Source organism: Myotis davidii, unplaced genomic scaffold (genome assembly GCF_000327345.1).
Source record: "Myotis davidii unplaced genomic scaffold, ASM32734v1 scaffold1494, whole genome shotgun sequence".
NCBI lineage: Eukaryota > Metazoa > Chordata > Mammalia > Chiroptera > Vespertilionidae > Myotis > Myotis davidii.
Window position 1 is genome coordinate 2,259,638 of NW_006286246.1, and position 17,794 is coordinate 2,277,431.

The following is a 17,794-nucleotide window of genomic DNA, read 5'->3' on the forward strand; positions in this document are numbered from 1 at the left end:
ATGTCTCCCGGCGGCAGCGGGCCCATGAAAGACTGCGAGTACAGTCAGATCAGCACCCACAGCTCCTCCCCCATGGAGTCGCCCCACAAGAAGAAGAAGATCCCGGCCCGGAGGAAATGGGAGGTCTTCCCGGGAAGGAACAAGTTCTTCTGCAACGGGAGGATCATGATGGCCCGGCAGACGGGGGTCTTCTACCTGACGCTCGTCCTCATCCTGGTCACCAGCGGGCTCTTCTTCGCCTTCGAGTAAGTGGCGGGGAAAGCTCCCCACACCGGCTCCCCTCGCCTCCCCGCCCCTCCCCTCCCTTCCCTTCCCCTCGCCTCCCCTCGGTACTTTCGTTTTCTAGAAGCTTTATCTACGGAATATTGTTATATAATGCAAGCCCTCTCTCCCTCTTTTTCTGTGGAAGGTGTTTGCTTCTGGGTCGGCCCTGGGAGGAAGGCGCGGGGCGTGGGGACACTTGTAAGGTGCACCAGCCTTGCTGCCTCCCGGGTTGGGTGGCACCGCGCAGGTGGCGACTCTTGGCGCTGTCTCTGTGTAGTTTGGAGACTAGCAAACCCAGATGTAACCTGAGGGAAGGGGGACGAGGCAGAGTCTCTTCCCTTCTTGCGCACAAGCTGTAGGGGGGCTGTTAAGCTGGGGGGGGGGGCTGCATCTCCTAAGGTGCATACCTTTGCTGAATAATGACAGTCCTGGTCATTCTAGGTTTCAAAGTGCAGGCCGCCCAGTGTGGCCCGGAAGGGGAACCTCATTTTTCGTTCTGCTTAGACGTTCACTCTTGCACAACAATTTCTGATTTACCACGATGTTTCTAAAAGGTCCACTTTTTAAAAAACGTTCAACAGCCAGTGTTCCAAACAAACACCTGGCCTTCCCCTTCCGAATCCTGGAGCAGGTGGAAGGAGACTTTAGACCTGTCCAGGAGAAGTGTGGCACCGCCTGGAACTTTCTCATTCCAGGAGCTGTACTTTGGGACTTGAGCGCTTTTATCTGGAACAAAAGTGCATGTAAGTCTTGGCTATCTTCAGGAAGATCAAACTGGCCAGTAGCAACTGTCCAACTAATGAAAGATCTTCGTATTTATTAATGGTATTAGATAAAGCAGTTTAACCACATTCCAGAATTGATTTCAATTGCTCTTATTGGGGCCAACATTTGCAGTGCAGCTGCTTATGTAATTCCTAGTATCTTATGCTCAATGAAAGTTGTAGCTACTTCCCCCCCGAATCAGAAAAGCAGTATATTCCTGGGAGTTTTTTGTGCTTCCCATATCCTGATTGTTATGGGGCACCATACCCTTTTATCTCCTTCTGTTGGATAGAGTTAATTAAAACCCTGTCTTTCTTTACTTTTGTTTCCGATTAGTATTAATAGGCTCTGATTTTGTGCCTGAAGTTTGATATTCAAAATGCTGTCTCAATCAGTGCTCTCTGGACAGTGTACCAATGTAGTACTGAAGGGCCTCTGTGGGGAAACACTTTGTATCTGACTGTGGTGAACAGTTTTAACAGGATTGAGTTAGAACAGGTGAGGAGAGAGAGCTCGGTCTAAGCTGCTCTCCTCCCCCAGGTTCTTTTCACACACAAGTCCTCCATTTTGACTATGTAAAATACCCAGGTCTCTCCTAGCAGGCTAACTTTGTGCACAGTTGAGACTAGTTGGTGGAGTCTGTCAGGGGACCTGGGGACAGGAGGGGAAGGTTGTGACGGGCTTTAGAAATGGCAGGAGAAATGTTCTGTCCCTTCTGCTGCTGTCCTCATCCGGAGCCGCCCTTGTCTTTACAGACCTGGGAGATGAGGAGGGGACGAGATGTGCCCAGTGAGTTTGCATTCTGAGACTTAAATTCAGGCACCGGAATGATGATGCCACGTGGTTGCATAGAAATGAATGCCATCATTCTAATTAATGGTGGCTTTCATTACAAGTGGTCATTTACTTGGAGATTATTCACTATGATGGAGAGTATTCACTATGTTCCTACTGTTAAAAAAGTCTTAAAGGGCCCAGCTGCCATGGTTCAGTGGTTGAGCGTTGACCTATGAACCAGGAGGTCATGGTTAGATTCCAGGTCAGGGCACATGCCCTGGTTGCAGGCTCCATCCCCAGTAGGGGGCGTCCAGGAGGCAGCTGATCTGTGATTCTCTGTCATCAGTGATGCTTCTATCTCTCTCTCCCTCTCCCTTCCTCTCTGAAATCAGGACACAAATATATTAAAAGTTTGGAAGGGATCTATTTTGGCATTTTTGCTCCTTTTAGCAATTTTAAGAGCGGAGAAAACGGGTTAATTTTGTGATTGTGTTGCAGAGCATCAGCCACAAGTGTCTTTCATGTAGAAGGAGTATTTCATTTGCTATATTGCTATATTACCCAAATCCCCACTGTATGGTGAGGGGTCCCCCCCCACCAATTGCTAGTTACCACTTTTTATTTTCTTCGTTCAAACATTTAGTTGAACTAAACCATCATAAATTCATTTTCTCTTCTTTCTTCCAAGAGTTCCCAAAAGTCCTCATTAGCAGGCTGTCACGGATCCTTTTCTGCATCAACATTGTGCTAACTGATGGCTGTAGGAATCAACATGTGCCCTGGGGTTTTATTAGCTGCTGTTGGCAGCTTCATTTTTATATCAGCTGTGTGTGTGTGTGTGTGTGTGTGTGTGTGTGTGTCTGTCTCTGTTTGGTCTCCATGAGTGTTGCTTAATTAGGTAATTTGAAATTTCAAGAAGGTAGACCCATCCTATCATGATGCCTCAGTTGAGAAAAAACATAGGGCTGTTCGGACTATAGAATATGATGGTTTGGCAAATAATATTTGTATTGCTTTTACATTCTTTGTCATTGCTAATTGTAGAGTGAAAATAACTTTGGCTAAATTAATTTGATAGAGACTCAGAACCAATTAGCTACTTGCATAGGTAATGAAATACAAAGAGGCGAAGATAAAAGCGATCCAGACAAAGGGCTGGTTTTGTCTGCTTCCTGCCTGGTTCCTCTGGCCTTTCTTTCGTTATTTATTGAGCACATACAATGTGCTTGCCTATTTTGATTGATTTCTTGTCTAGATAACTTTAACATGAGTAGAATTTGTTTTCAAACATTAGATCCTGTGCTTCCCCATACAGTTACACAAAGGCAAATTCAAATTTTGAAAAGAAGACATGGAACTTCTAAAGTTAGTTTTAGGCCTCCTTATCCTGGGACTCTCTGCCTGTCTCTCTCATTCCCAACCTTGAACAGATGGATGAGGAGGTCCGTGCGAGGGAAGTGAACTTACCGGAGGCAGCAACAGGTGCTGTTCCTGTCCTCCACCCTGGGAGAAAGGCAGGGGAGGGATCACTCTTCCCACCCTGGAGAGGAAGTGACGGAGGCTTGGAGGCTTTAACACCGCTGAGATTGCACAGTAACTGGCGGCAGGCCTCTCTGGCCCCCGGTGCTGCGCTTCCTCCGATACACCGCAGTGGGGCGTGGATTCTGGATGGACAATTCCCAAGATTCTTACCAGAAGAATGACCCTGGGCAAATTATTTGACTTTTTAAAGCCCCAGCTTCCCAGTCTATTCAATGGGATTAATAATATCTTTTTTTAAATGCTGTGAAGATTAAACGAACATTGTACTTAGTACAGTGTCTGATGGAGAATAGCAAGTGCTCAATAAACAGTGCCTCTAAGAGGAAACCTTAGAAATAGCCTCTGGCGGACTCTGCTTTCCCCCTCTGAGAGCCTTGGAGGGACGGGGAATGTGGGTTAATAAGCAAGCGTGACAGTGACAGCTTATTAGGGCTGGAAATGCAGAGCTGTGGAGTCTGTGCTTAAAATAAAGGTTCTGAGGAGTGGCTTCACCCTTGTCCCTTCAGAGTGGGTCCTGCAGGGAGGGCTGGGTCCGTCCTTTCCCAGACCCTGAAGAAGAGCACTGAGCAAGCCTGCAAGAAGCGAGGACTGGATTTCATTTCCATTTCGGGAGCTGCCATCTCCGAACCATGGAAACAGGAAAGAGCGCTACTAGGAGCAACCTGATGCAACTCCCCATCTTTCCAAGTAGGGCAGGGCTATTTGTCTTTTGGCATCTTTTATTCACCAGATGGAGTGTGGATGCAAAGCGACACATCTCACAGCTGTATTTAAGAGGGAAGGGGGCACGCTGGTTGCAGTTACAGGGACAGCTTGCTGCTCCTGGGGGGGCTGGCTCATCAGAGACTCCCTGCGCTGTCCTCATCTCACATCCCCATGATTGCAGTGGGAAAGATCAGTGAGCACTGCCAGTTTCTGTCCACACACACACACGCACACACGCACACGCACACGCACACACGTCTGCTGCTGTTTCGAGTTGAAAATAAAGTGGTCCTGAAATATTGGCATTTCATAGGCTCTTGATCACAAGGGCAGGAAGAAGGAGATGAACTGGGAGGCAGAGCAGATTCCTGTTTTCAGGAGCATCCTGGGAGGTGAGGGGAGGCCTGCTCAGATCGTGCCCTTGAATGCCTCCCAGTTCGGTGCTGTCACCATGGACAGTTTGGAGGTGTTACTAGAACTCAAACACGTGAGAATGTGGGAACATTCTCTAATTTTTCATCACTAGAAGTCTATTGATGATTTTTTTAAAAAGCCATATGCATTCCTCCTTCTCCTCTTCCTCCTCCTCTTCCACCTTGGGCTAATCACCTCTGAAATACAGTAAGTTCCCACTTAATGTCCTCCTTGATAGGTTCTGTGACTTTAAGCAAAATGGATAATGAAACCAATTGAAACATAGGCTAACTGATATAAACAAGAATTAAGTTCCTGTGGCATATGGCATCTCCTCAACATTTTCATGAACGATGTTAAACGAAATTGGCATATTTTGAGGACCTGCTGTAATGAGTAATTGGTAGTCACCTTGAAGACGGAACAAAGGACTGTCCCCATAAACAAAAGCACCATTTCCAATAATTTCTCCTTTGCAGATGAGAGGGCCTTTATTATCTAGCAGAAGGTATTGCTCTTATAACATGTAAGCATCCCATCTTTTATCAACCATCCTCTTCAGAACGGCATCAAATTCTCCACCACCTCAGGAAACATCCAGAAAGTGCCCAATCTTTTTTTGTCGGAATGCTGGCCATGCTGTGCATTGTGGAATCCCATGGGGTTGATAGTAGATGATAGTAACGGCCATTAAGACCTCACCACTGAACATTAGTACCCGGTGTCAAGGACATTTCATAACCCACTATGGCCCCATGCAAATCGTAGGTTGCTTCAAAACCTTATTAATGATTTCTTGGCATGAGGGCACGGACCCTTGCCTTTGTGTGTATGAGCAACACATGTAATTTTCCTGAGGGGAGGGCCTCCATTTGCTGCTGCATCCTGGTAAATGGCAGGCTCTCAGTAATATCTTTGTTGCTGAATGAAATAATGCTAATATTGAAACACTGAAAAATAACTTTTGTCTTCAGTTTCTCATTTTGTAAAGTGAACAATAATAAAATTGATAATTAATAATGTCTTATAGAACATATTTGCCTTAGAAACTTGGACTGTTTGATATAGTTCTTCTGAATTCAAGTATCACGCCTTTACAAATGCATTAATTGAAGCAGAGAAAATAAAAACTTTTTTTTGTTACTTAGAAAACTAATGATAGATCTGGGGTGTTCTCTTGGCTCACCAAGACTTCTTTCTAGTTTTTCTTATTGAACTAATGTGTTAAGCAATGAAGTGATCTGTGACATGTATGAACGTTACCTAACAACCGTCAGCACCTAGAATAATTTCACATTTTATAGATTCTTGACTTCAGATACTTGAGTTCACCTGAGAAAGCTTAGAAGAATACTGTCCATTACTTATGTTTTATTGTGTTCAGTTGCAGCGAGTGAGAAGTGAATACCAAATTATTCAGAAAATGACTCTATGATAGTGATGGTCAATTATTTAATGGGCCATAACTGTGTAATATGGAGATTTTTATTTTGCAGGATAGTGTTACACATAATTTATTCATGGCAAAGTTATTATGTCTTGGCAGGAAAATTTAAATTAAGCATTTTAAGGAAGTACATTTATTCTTTTGTAGGTGGGGTTGTTAGGAAAGGGAAAATAGTGCTGAGTAGATACTTATAATTAGTTACACTTAGGAATTTGCCTCAGATAAGAGTTGGGGACCATCTAAATGTTTTTGTTTAATTCTTCCATAAATATGGCCTCTTTTATTTCTTATGAGCAGTTCACTATTATTTTTAGCATTTCCCCCTGTCAGTTTTTGTCCCAGCTGATTTTCTCTTTATCTTTTGTTTTCGACAGCAGAACAATGACATGCTGAGGTGTGGTTTTCTTGATATTTATCCTGCTTGGAGTTTGCTGAGGCTTCTTGAATCTGTGGATTAATATCTTTCATCAGAATATCTTTTATCCCCTTTCCTCTCCTGAAACTCCATTTATTTATATGTGATACTATTTCATATAGTCCCATACATCTTGGATACTTGATGCCATTTTTTTTCCTCTTTTTTTCCTCTTTGTGTTTTAGTTTGAATAATTCCTATTAGTGTGTCTTCAAGTTTACTTGATCCTTTTCTCTGCTATGTCTATGTTGAGCCATTTTTGATATCATATTTTTTTTATTTTGAACATTTGTCTATTTTACAAACAGTTTTTTTTATATAGTTCAAAAAATAATTTTCATTCTTCTGATGAAATTCCCCATCTGTTCCTGTCCTTATTTTCTACTGAATAATTTAACATTTTTTGTAGTGACTTTAAAATCCTTGTCTAATGATTCCAATATCTATATTATCTCTGGGTCTGCTTCTTTTGCTATTCCTTCTCTTGATTATGGGTTATAAAACTCTTTTTGTGTGCCTCATAATTTTTGATAGAGTAACAGATGTTGTGCATAAAAGAATGTAGAGGCTGTATTTATTTATTTATTTTTGTTAATCCTCGCCCGAGAATATTTTCCCATTGATCTTTTAGAGAGAGTGGAAGAGAGGGGGAAAGACAGAGAGAAACATTGGTGTGAGAGAAACACATGGATTGATTGCTTCCTGCCCCTGACCAGGGCCGGGTGAGCCTGTAACCAAGGTACATGCCCTTCACCGGTCTAACCTGGGACTCTTTGGTCTGCAGGCCGTTGCTCTATTCACTGAGCCAAACAGGCTAGAGCTGAGGCTGTAGTCATCTAAAAGGGCAAGCTCTTTTATCAGGTCACTGGTGGTTGGGCTGAGTCAATCTCATTTATAATTGAAATGAGTGTGGGTTTTGCCAAAGCTTTGGTTAGATTCACTTAATCACTGACTGTAGGTGTTTTGAGGGAAGTATCAGGACTTTCCCTTTAGCAGGGAGTGGGATCTGAGCCCCGTCTAAACTCTGAAGATTTCTTTACATTCCACAGCCTAAGGCCAGCTCACAGAACTGGAAGATTTGTCAGCCAGAATGCCAGCTTTTTGGGTTACTAGTAGCTTTCTTTGTTTTCAGCCCAGCCCCAGCTTTCTGTACCTCAGGACATCTCTTACTGCCCAGCGGCCTGGCCTCAGCTTGTAGAGACTGCTGCAGTGCCCTGGGTGAAGGCCTGAAGCACGTAAGGGAGATTTGTTCAGTTTTATGTTCTGACTCCTGCCTTACCCTTGGGGAAGTTCCCGTAGGCCTCAGGGAAGATGTCTCTCAGCTCCCCTGCCCTGCCCCAGCCTTTGGCGTGCTCTTGCTGTGCTTGGTGACGAACCATTGGAAAGAGCTGGCTGGTGGTGCAGACTCACTCCGTGGCTGAGGTTCCGTGGGATTCTCATCCATGTGGCAGTCCACACGTGGCCACTAAACTTGTTTAAAAATTTTCCTGGTTTCTCCTTACTCCTGTCTATGGTGGATTTCTGTACTTCCTGCCAGTTTACTAGGAATGAAAGCAGATGTTGGCCTTTTTTGGGGGTGGGGGGAGGGCTTGACATATTTAGACTTCTTGGCATCCTCAGTTCCCTGATATGTTTTAAAAACAGTGCTTCTGTAGCTGATACCACTTGCTGTCATTGTTAGAGTGCAGTGATTATACTTACCATGATCAATTTGTGATTTTGAAAAAACTTACTATTGTGTTTCTCAGATTGTTGGTGTTTATATATGTAATCAGTTCTTATTGCTATAATATTTGAGTTGTATAAATATGCTCAATTTATTCTTTATACTCTTGCTGATCTTTCTTTCTTTGACTTCTCACCGATTCTTGGCATTTACTATCATTTAAAGGGTAGGATATGCAAGGTCTCCTCTCCATGGATTTTAATTTCTTCTTAAGCGTGTCCTAGCAATGTCTGTGACATCCACACTCAGTGCCTAGGCCTGGAGTACTGAAATAGAGTTTAGCAAGGGATTAATTCCATTATGCTTTCATATGATAATAAAATATTTATCCAAATGATAAATTATGACTATCAACTAATCATTGAAGTTGTATACATTTAAGAGCAAGATTTAAAGAAATATAAAATTTTATGATGAGTAAAGTACTTTATCACAAATTCCATCTTCATAGTTTAATTTGATGCTAGTTTTTCATTGATTTTGAAAGAAGGCTTTCATTTTTCCTCTCACTTACAATACTTTGGATTTGGAAGCTCTTCTCTGATCTCCTGTCTAGTTTAGATATAGCCCCTCAGAGAACTTGTAATTAAGGTTCTATTACCAACCTCTTCTCAGGTAGCTGGCTGTAGTTGGCAGTGCTGATAGAAGGGACTTCCAGTCGAACCAGCCAGCCCTCAGCCCTTACAGACTCTTCTGTCTCCCTGATGCTGTACGTGACAGACAATCTCTTCCTCTGCCAAGATCAGGCCCAGGATGAAGAGAACGGTGACAGGTGTGTGTGTGTGTGTCCCTTTCTCTCAGCTCCATTCTTCCAATCTGTAGAAGTTGCACTCTCCTTAATTTAGGCCGATTTTTGCCTCTACCTCCTTGGACCTTCACAGCTAAGAGCTAACATACCATTAGAATACACTTCCCTGTCCCTTTCTAGAGATTTTTAAAGTAGGCTTTCTTTCAATACTAAAGAGACCTTTTTTATTTTAGGACATTTTAAGCACATTTTGACAGAACACATTGTTTGAAAAAAACAGGGATACAATACTTTACATACGTCTTTAAGCTGGGTTTTAAAAATTGCTGACCTCAAAATCCGTGGGAACTGGTCTTGCTGTTGCGAGCCATCAGAATGTGACAGTGGGAAGGTGGCTGATAAGGGAGGGTGTGGCCCATGGGCCTGGCTGGCTGGGTTGCTTTGAGATAACTTTGTCAGTGGAGGAATGGTGGTCTCCCTCGGAAAAGCGTTTAAGCTCCAGAAGTCTGTGATCCTTTGGTGATTTTCAGAAACTTCTCACAAATACAGAGGAAACAGCTTATTTTATCACAAAATGCTGGGGTCTATTAGAGTCATTCGTTCTACTTGCTGAGATGAGAAATTACTGGCTCTCCTTGTTCAGGTAATAGAAATAAAGTAGGTCTGCAAAATGTGTGTCCTCAGTACTACCTTGACAAAGTCTGTTGTCTTTTTATTTTCATTTTCCTCCATTACTTTCAAAGACATGAAACTAGTGCATGGCCTCCCCTTCCCTTCCCTCCCCTCCCCTCCCCCTCCCTCCCCTCTCCTCCTCCTCCTCCTCCTGACAGCGACTGCAACTGCGACTACAGCAGCGGGAGGAGAAGATGGACAAGAGGAAGGCCGGGCGACGCCGAGCTTCATCGGGTGAGGACCGGTCGGAGGAGGGCACCTTTGGAGCCCCAAGTTGGAGCTGTCGTCTTAGGATTATAGCTACATGACACACTGATCACGTAGAGCAGCCACTTTGACACTGACAGTTGTGTGTGGGGTGCTCACTCTTCTCCGGGTGATGATGGAGCTGGCTCACCTGCCCACCACGCGTCTCCCCCACCCAGGCCTTTCCAACAGCAGCCGGTGGTGGCCTTGCATCTGCAGAGCCAGGCTGCCTGCAGCGGGCACCCGGACGCTCCTGGCGCCCAGTGATCATAGCTTTCGAGTGGGCCTCGGATTTATAAATCAACACAATTTGTCATCTTGAATACTACTATTTTGGGGTCTTTTAATGTCATGAATTTCTCATACCCACATTCTTGATGGCCGATAAGGGGGGGTCGAAGGACCCTCTCACAGGGGTCACCTAAGACCATCGGAAAACACATATATAATTACATATTGTTTTTGTGATTAATCACTATGCTTTAATTATGTTCAATTTGTAACAATGAAATTGGGGGTCACCACAACATGAGGAACTGTATTAAAGGGTCGCGGCATTAGGAAGGTTGAGAACCACTGAGAGACTCCAGGCCACATAGGGATAGAGGTGCCCATGGACCCCCAGCTATCCGAGCCTCTGGTTGTGTGAGGTTCACGGCCCAGAGGCAGACATGTGAGTGAGTGAACCCTCATGTGGTTCCATGGCTCACATAGCGTCCCAGTCGAAGCTGAACAGAGCAGACGTGAGCTAGCTCTGCAGAGCTCTGCCCATGTTGCAGATTCGTGAGCAAAATGTTGTTTTCAAGCTGTTGCATTTTGGGGAGCGTTGCTAGACTGCTGTAGTAACTGGAGGACTTTCTGCCAGAAATCCTCCAATGAAGTGTTGAGACTGGTTTGGAGGTGCAGCAGTTAGTGTGTGACTAACAATGCTAACCTTGTAGTGCTAAAGCTGGGGAATTTCTCAAAATTACGGTAAAGTTAAAGCTCACTTTTATCACTCACGCTTCATTCCAGTGTGCCCGGAGTAGGAGAGAAAGGGGTTGCCGCTGGATAATGCAGCCACCACTGTGCCATCCCCATAGCTCTTTTGAGGGGGTGTCCTTTGCCATGCGTGTCCAAGAGGGAAAGAAGTTTGAGTCCTAGTGATCTAGGCCCCCTCATCCCATGCCTGGACTACAGTCCCAGCTTCCTTTCTTGAGTTCCCATCTAAGCTGTTACTCTTACAGGGATAACACATTGTGTGGAAAGAAAGCCACACGAAAAGGTTAAGATCAGTGTCCAAGGCCTTTCTGTTCTTCTCGCAATGGATTGAGAGTGACACACGCGCATCTCTTGCCCTAAGGTCTCTGCGTAGCTCAGGCCTGTTGATTAGGAGAGGGCCGAGCGTGGAAACAGCCCTGGGAGGGCGCCGCTTTGACACTGACTGTTGTGTGTGGGGTGCTCACTCTTCTCCGGGTGATGATGGAGCTGGCTCACCTGCCCACCACGCGTCTCCCCCACCCAGGCCTTTCCAACAGCAGCCGGTGGTGGCCTTGCATCTGCAGAGCCAGGCTGCCTGCAGCGGGCACCCGGACGCTCCTGGCGCCCAGTGATCATAGCTTTCGAGTGGGCCTCGGATTTATAAATCAACACAATTTGTCATCTTGAATACTACTATTTTGGGGTCTTTTAATGTCATGAATTTCCCATACCCACGTTCTTGATGGCCGATAAGGGCATTTTTGAACATATAAGCCAATGTCAAGTGAAATTCTGCAACTATATATAGTTTATTTGTCTTTCTAACCAGGGAGAAGAATTTTTTACTCAGATTATCTCACATTTGCTAACTTGATATAAATTTTCCTGCTTTTTTTTCAGAGAGCAACCCATGCAAATTAAATTCTAGCATGGTCCTCACACACACACACATCCATGGTGATTACTGCTCTGTTTAGGAGAAAGACTGAGTTCGTGTTCCTGTTTCATTAGCTATAAGCGTATTTTGCACAGATAATTTAAAAGGCATGCTCTTGTCTTTTTAAAGGTAAATAGATACTGATAGTTAGAGAAGCCCACTCATCATCATAAAGTTATTACTTATCCAGGACCAGCGTTGTTCCTGTTACCCAGAGTTGATCCTGGTTGGTGTTTTCAAGAATGATCTCAGGCTTACCTGAAGGCTAGTCCTGATCAAGCAGAAAAGGGGAGATAAAGTGTGGAAATTAATGAGTTATTTTTCATTCTCATTCTTTTTTTTCTATTATTGCCAAATTAACACACACACACAGAGTTAGTGCCCTAAAACACCACAGGTTGATTATCTTACAGTGCCATAGGTTACAAGTCTGGCACAAGTCTCCCGGGACTGGCATCAGGGTGTCAGCAGGGCTGTGCTGTTTTCTGGGGAGAGTCTATTCTAGCTTCTAGAGCTGACATGTGCCCCCCTCTCTCCATTGCTGGATGGTCCAGCACTCTGAGCCTGTCTTCTGCAGCCACATCTCCCTCTGACTACAGCCAGGAAAAGCTCTCTATTTTGAAGAACCCCGGTAACTAGGCTGGGCCCATCCCCATGGCCCAGGGTAATACCCCATCTCAGTCCATATTTCATCAGAGTCCCTTTTGCACTGTAAAGCGACTTATTCCCAATTCCAGGGATTAAGACATGGACGTCTTTGGGCGGCCATTGTTCTGTCTACTGTAGTTGTTCTTCCGTCCTTGTAGGTGCTCATATTAAACTGGGTTTGACATGCTGGAGATTTTCATACATTCCCCGAGAAGGGCGTGTTCATCAGACACCATAAAACGGTGCATGAAATGGACCCGTTAGTTCTCTGTGAATCCTGAGGCATTCCAATGAGAGGAGGCAGAGGACCTAAAGGATAGAATGGCCTGGTGAACAGCACGGGTAGGTCCCCAGGACGCTGGCCCTGACAGAGGTTTGCCTGCAGGACTTTATCCAGGAGCTGCTCTCGGATTGACAGCTGTGGGAGTGCAGGGCACAGCGCTGGGCAGGTGCAGCGCAGTTAGGGCTCCTGCTGGTCTGCCAGGCAAGGATCAGCAGGCCCTTCTCCTCCTGCACAAGCAGCCATTGCTGTGCGCTGCCCCGGCAGGGGCAGGAGCTTGGACCAGGTAGCTCTCCAGTTGCAGGCAGTTTCCTGAGAGAGGCTTGGCCCGCACTAGCAGAGGCCAGCATCCCAGCGGCCGGGGAAGGAATGCTTCTGCCCTGAAATAATAGACAGTGGGTGTGGTGAGGGCAGGAGGGGTCATCCGTCTGGCTCACAACAGTGTCCACTACAGGTAACGGCAGTTGGATGTTGCATAGGTCCGCTGGCCAGTGGGATGACCCAGGCGTTGGTGGGGGAGAGGGAACCAGCCTGCCAGGCAACAGATGGGATGAGGGCGGCTCTGGTAACTTAATTCGGTAGAATTTGGAGACAGGGAGGTGTGCCATGGAGGGCAGGGCCAACAAGAAGCTTTGTGCCCAGGGGGACCGGGCTGGTGGGGCCCGAAAGTGCCCGGCCGGGCTCTAGTTCTGGAGGGTTGCAGAAGAGGGCCTCCGGTGTAGGCAGCGTGACAAGATCAGGGTGGGGATGTGGGACTAGGACTGGACACAGATTCAGGGTAGGGCATTGGCCGGCTGTCGGAGGACAGGCCCTACAGCCTGGGCTGTGGCTGCTCCATCCCCGCTGAGTCTGCATCTTAGGGCCTGTGAGCCAGCCTGCATTTGGGGAGAGAAAGGGAAAATGAGGCCGGAATCCAGGCTGAATCTGACGTGTAGCTAAATTTCCTTCACAGTGTGTGATAACCCTGTCTTCCCAAAGAAGGTTTTAAAAGATTTCATGGTTTCTGCCTCTCTTTCCACCTAAGGTAGAATCCTGGGAGTATTACTGATGTTCTAGAAAAAACCTTAAAGAAGTGCTGTGTCTTTTGAGTTTGCAAGACTGTGGGCATGTTTTATAGGACTGCAGTAGAGTGTGTGAAATCATACTATTTCTTCTTTATTTTAGAACAGACTTTGCTGTTCTCATTTATTTTCTGTCTTTGTCAGAGAAAGGCATCCTGTAGCCATACCGATTCTTCCAGCAGCGAGGCTGCCCTGACATCTACGCCGACCAGCGCCGGGGAGAGGCGAGCCGGGCTGCGTCTGTGCGGTGGACAGAAAGTGCCGCGCTGGCACGTAGCTTGCTTATTCCCACAGTGTCCACAGTCAATTAGGTTAAGTCAGCCTCCAAAGAAAAGTGGTTCTGCTTGGAGTGTCTGGCCTCAGACATTGATCACAATGATTCCGACGCCGATGAAGCCCTGTGATGTTCTGGAAGGGAACCCGCGATGGCTCTTCTCAGATGGCCCATCAGCCCCGCTTTCCTGATTACAGCACTTAGACAGGTGAATGCAGCCTTTTGGGCAAGGGATCAATTTCCATTCTTTCAGGCTTATGTTTCCCATGTTTTTCTTCATGAATTTTTCACTCTTCTTTTACTGTTTCTAATATACCTTGGTCTTTTTACTCTAGAACTATTTGTTGAGCAGTTATTGCATGCCAAGCACAGGGTGCCATGTACTGGAGAGTACGTATGTGCTGGGAAAACTGAGGTGCTGAGGTCTGTTGTCAGGGCCAAGCTTAGTATTTTGAGTCTCTGTGAGCACTGTGCCGTGAGATAAAAAGTAAGGTTTCCATTATCTGTTCTGTGTAGTTGTAGGTCTGTGCCCTTTCTTTAGATGGGCTTTGATCTCTTCTTATGATTCATGCCTTTTCCTTCTTAAGGTTCTTGATTCAAAGGTAAAAAGCACTTGTTGGCTAATTGTCACACATATGAAGACAATAGAACCCCCAGAAGCTTAGTAGGCTCGTGAAGAAGAAAGATCTGGAAACAGAATCTCTCGTTGTCCACGCACTTTCCCCTTCTGGAGCCTCTCTGGGCTGGAGCCAGCCCAGGTAGTCACTCTCCCTGTGCACCTTCCCTCGAATGTCACAGCCTTTTTGAGGCCACACCTGCTCGTCCTGGTGCCACTCACCGTGCCTGCTGTTGACACAGGCCCAGGGTGGAAAGGGATGGGGATGATGACATTGGTGCAAGGAGAGCTTTGCTCAGAATCAGTTGTGTTGTCTCCACCATGGCTGGATTAACGCCTCCAGAAGCCGTAAGCACGCCCTGGCCAGTGGGGTGCAGTTGGCTAGAGCATCCTCCTGTACGCCGAAAGGTTGGAGGTTTGATTCCCAGTCAGGGCACAGACCTAGGTTGTGGGTTCGCTCCCCAGTTGGGGTGCATGCAGAGGGCAACCAATCGATGTTCTCTCTCGCATTGGTGTTTTCCTCTCCTTTCCCCTCTCTCTAAAATCAATAAGCATATCCTTGGGTGAGGAATTCTGAAAAAAGGCATATACACTAAGAAATTCATGTGGCCAGCCCCCTTCCCCACCACCCAGTGTAATTTGTATACTAAACTAAATTGTAAGAAACAAAACTTATGTTTTTCCAATTGCAAAATTCTGAATAAGCTGATCGAAGCTGAATTTTTCTCTATATTTCACGCCACTGCCCTGCTGATGTCCTAAACCATGTGTGGTTGGCTCTGGAAGTGATTTGTGGAGGTCTTGCTCTAGATAGTTGTTGAGATAGAGGTAGAGTGGCAGCCCAGCCCTCAAGCATGTGTTTGTGTCCTCCCCTGTGAGAATGCTGTCATCTCTTTAGTCCCGCCCTCCCCCTGTGAGAATGCTGTCATCTCTTTAGTCCCGCCCTCCTCCTGTGAGAATGCTGTCATCTCTTTAGTCCCGCCCTCCCCCTGTGAGAATGCTGTCATCTCTTAGTCCCGCCCTCCCCCTGTGCGAGAATGCTGTCATGGTCTTTAGTCCCGCCCTCCCCGTGCGAGAATGCTGTATCGTCTTTAGTCCCAGGGTCACCACTGTGCTCTTTACCCTGGAAGGTGGCAATGGGCAATGGGGATGATGCCTGGATAGCTGACCAGCGTCTTTTTCAGACTTTTAGAGAGTGAGCCACACCAAGCAGTCATCATGGAAATCCAGAGCGTGCCATGCGCAAGCGTGCGCGCGTATACACACACACACACACACACACACACACACACACACACGAGATGAAAAGTTCCCGAAGCAGCACATGTGTGCTGAGCTCTATTTTATTCAGTTTTAATGTTTTATTCTAGACTAGTTCACTTAAATAATGTTTCTGGCCCAGTAAATTGAATTCATGACCCCCAGCCTGCAAGCTGACAAACACTGTGCCACAGCCTAGCACCCTGGACCCTGCCGCCATGTCCCATGGACGTTAGGTCCTCACACCTCCTGTTGGCACTCCTGCTGGGTCCTGCACCCACATTCCTCCCTCTTCCAACCCTGCACCTCTGAGATGCACACCCCCGGCTTTCCTGGTCTCACTCAGGCACACATGTTGCCTGCAGCCTTCCTGAAGGTGACCCAGCACCCTCCTCCTGCATCTCTGGTGCCGGCCCCGTGTGCCCACCTTCATCATCTGCCAGCTGGGAGCTCACTGAGCCCACGGCCTGTCGGACTGCTGTTTGGGTCCTGTGCATCTGGTACTAGTGTGTGGTACACAGTAGGCACTAAATCAGTGCTTCTGGAATTGCATTAAAACAGGTGATACCTTGGAGTGGCGGGGCCAACCAAAACCTGCCTTCCAGGCAGGCACATCCACATCCAGGCTCCCATGCACGCAGTGTTTACATACGCCTACTTCACTGTGTATGGGCCGGGGGCATGGAAGTGACCGTCAGTATAACCCAGTGTTTAGACACAGAGGTCCGAGAAAGATAGAAACATGGGTGTTGCAAATAATGGACGTCTAAACGCCTTCTATAGAAGCAAGAAAGTATGTAAAAATTGGTGCTTTTCAAATGCTTTTTTCATGATTAGTGTTGACTCTGTAAACTGTATTCTAGACTCTCACCAGCTGTCTGTGGGACCCTCGGATCGTGTAGTGGTAGAACTGGGAACCGTTCCCCGTTCTGCAGAGGAGACTGAGGCCCAGGAGGCAAGGTGGCTTTCGCCAGGCCGCTCGGCTGCCTGCCAGCGGACGTAGGGGGACGCTCATCTTCTGATGGTCCTCGGGCTTCCCCACCGAGTCAGCCCTTCTCAACGTCAGGAAGGGGACTCAGATGGCCAAGGGGGTGTGATGTTCTCCATCCTCAAAACTGTCAACAAATGTCTTCACCGTGAAACTCCTGATAATTGCTTGTTTTAAGCTTGTGTTCCTTCCTGGGAAAAGTGATGCGCAGCCGTCATTTCATCCTCATGTAGGTATTGACACTCTCAGGCTGGTGTTGCGTGGTTACTCCTGCTCCCTGGCCTGGTCTCGTTGCTCCACAATAAAAATTACGCTGATCTCTGAGGGCACAGGCGTGGCTTCTCTCCGAGCGCCTGCTTTAATGAAAGCTCTTCGCACATACAGGGCCATACCAACAGATTTCCTAATAGGCGCTTTTGGATGGGAAAGGGGTTTTCACAAAATTTCTCTCTTTTTTCCCTTTCAGCAAATACCATTTTGATATGTCGCCAGCATAAGGAAAGTGAATAGCTTGTGGGTGATGAACTGAAGCATTCATGTTGTGAAATTCGTGGTCCTGTAGTTAGGTTGGGATGGAATAGTCTCTGATGTTTATTTTGTTTATTTTTTCTTCCACTTTTGATCCTCACACAACCCGGGCACCTCGGCCAGGGGACAACAGTCAGTCTCCCTCTTCCTGCCCACAGAGCTGGGACCGGCCCTCTGCACCTGCTCCCTTGCTTAAAGGTGAAAAGGGGCGTGGGCCGGCCTGACAGAGCGCTGCCCTCACCTGCCCGTTATCTCTGGCGAAGTGCACTCCCAGTTTTCAACAACCAGCATATGCATTAACTTGAGGTCTTCTGATTCACCGGCAAAGAAAGCTCATTCCTGTAGAGCTAATTAGCTACGTGGAGCTCATTAGCTTGGCTTAGTTTAGCAAGTATGATCTCATTAGCTGATGTGACACCGTCACACACACACTCTCAGCCACTGGTGCTGGAGGATGAAAGGGGCCACAGAAGGCAGCAGGCCTGCTCAGAGTGCCGATTGCCCCGGCCTGGGCACCTGCT

At 46.6% G+C, this 17,794-nt stretch overlaps 1 protein-coding gene across 1 annotated transcript in view; it reads left to right on the forward strand.

Annotated features, from left to right (window-relative positions):
• The window catches only part of ZDHHC14 (zinc finger, DHHC-type containing 14), a 203,258-nt gene continuing 185,464 nt past the window's right edge, over positions 1-17,794 (forward strand). The window contains exon 1 of the mRNA XM_006757706.1: positions 1-245. Within this exon, the coding sequence (XP_006757769.1) occupies positions 1-245 (245 nt within the window). The remainder of the gene's footprint in view (positions 246-17,794) is intronic.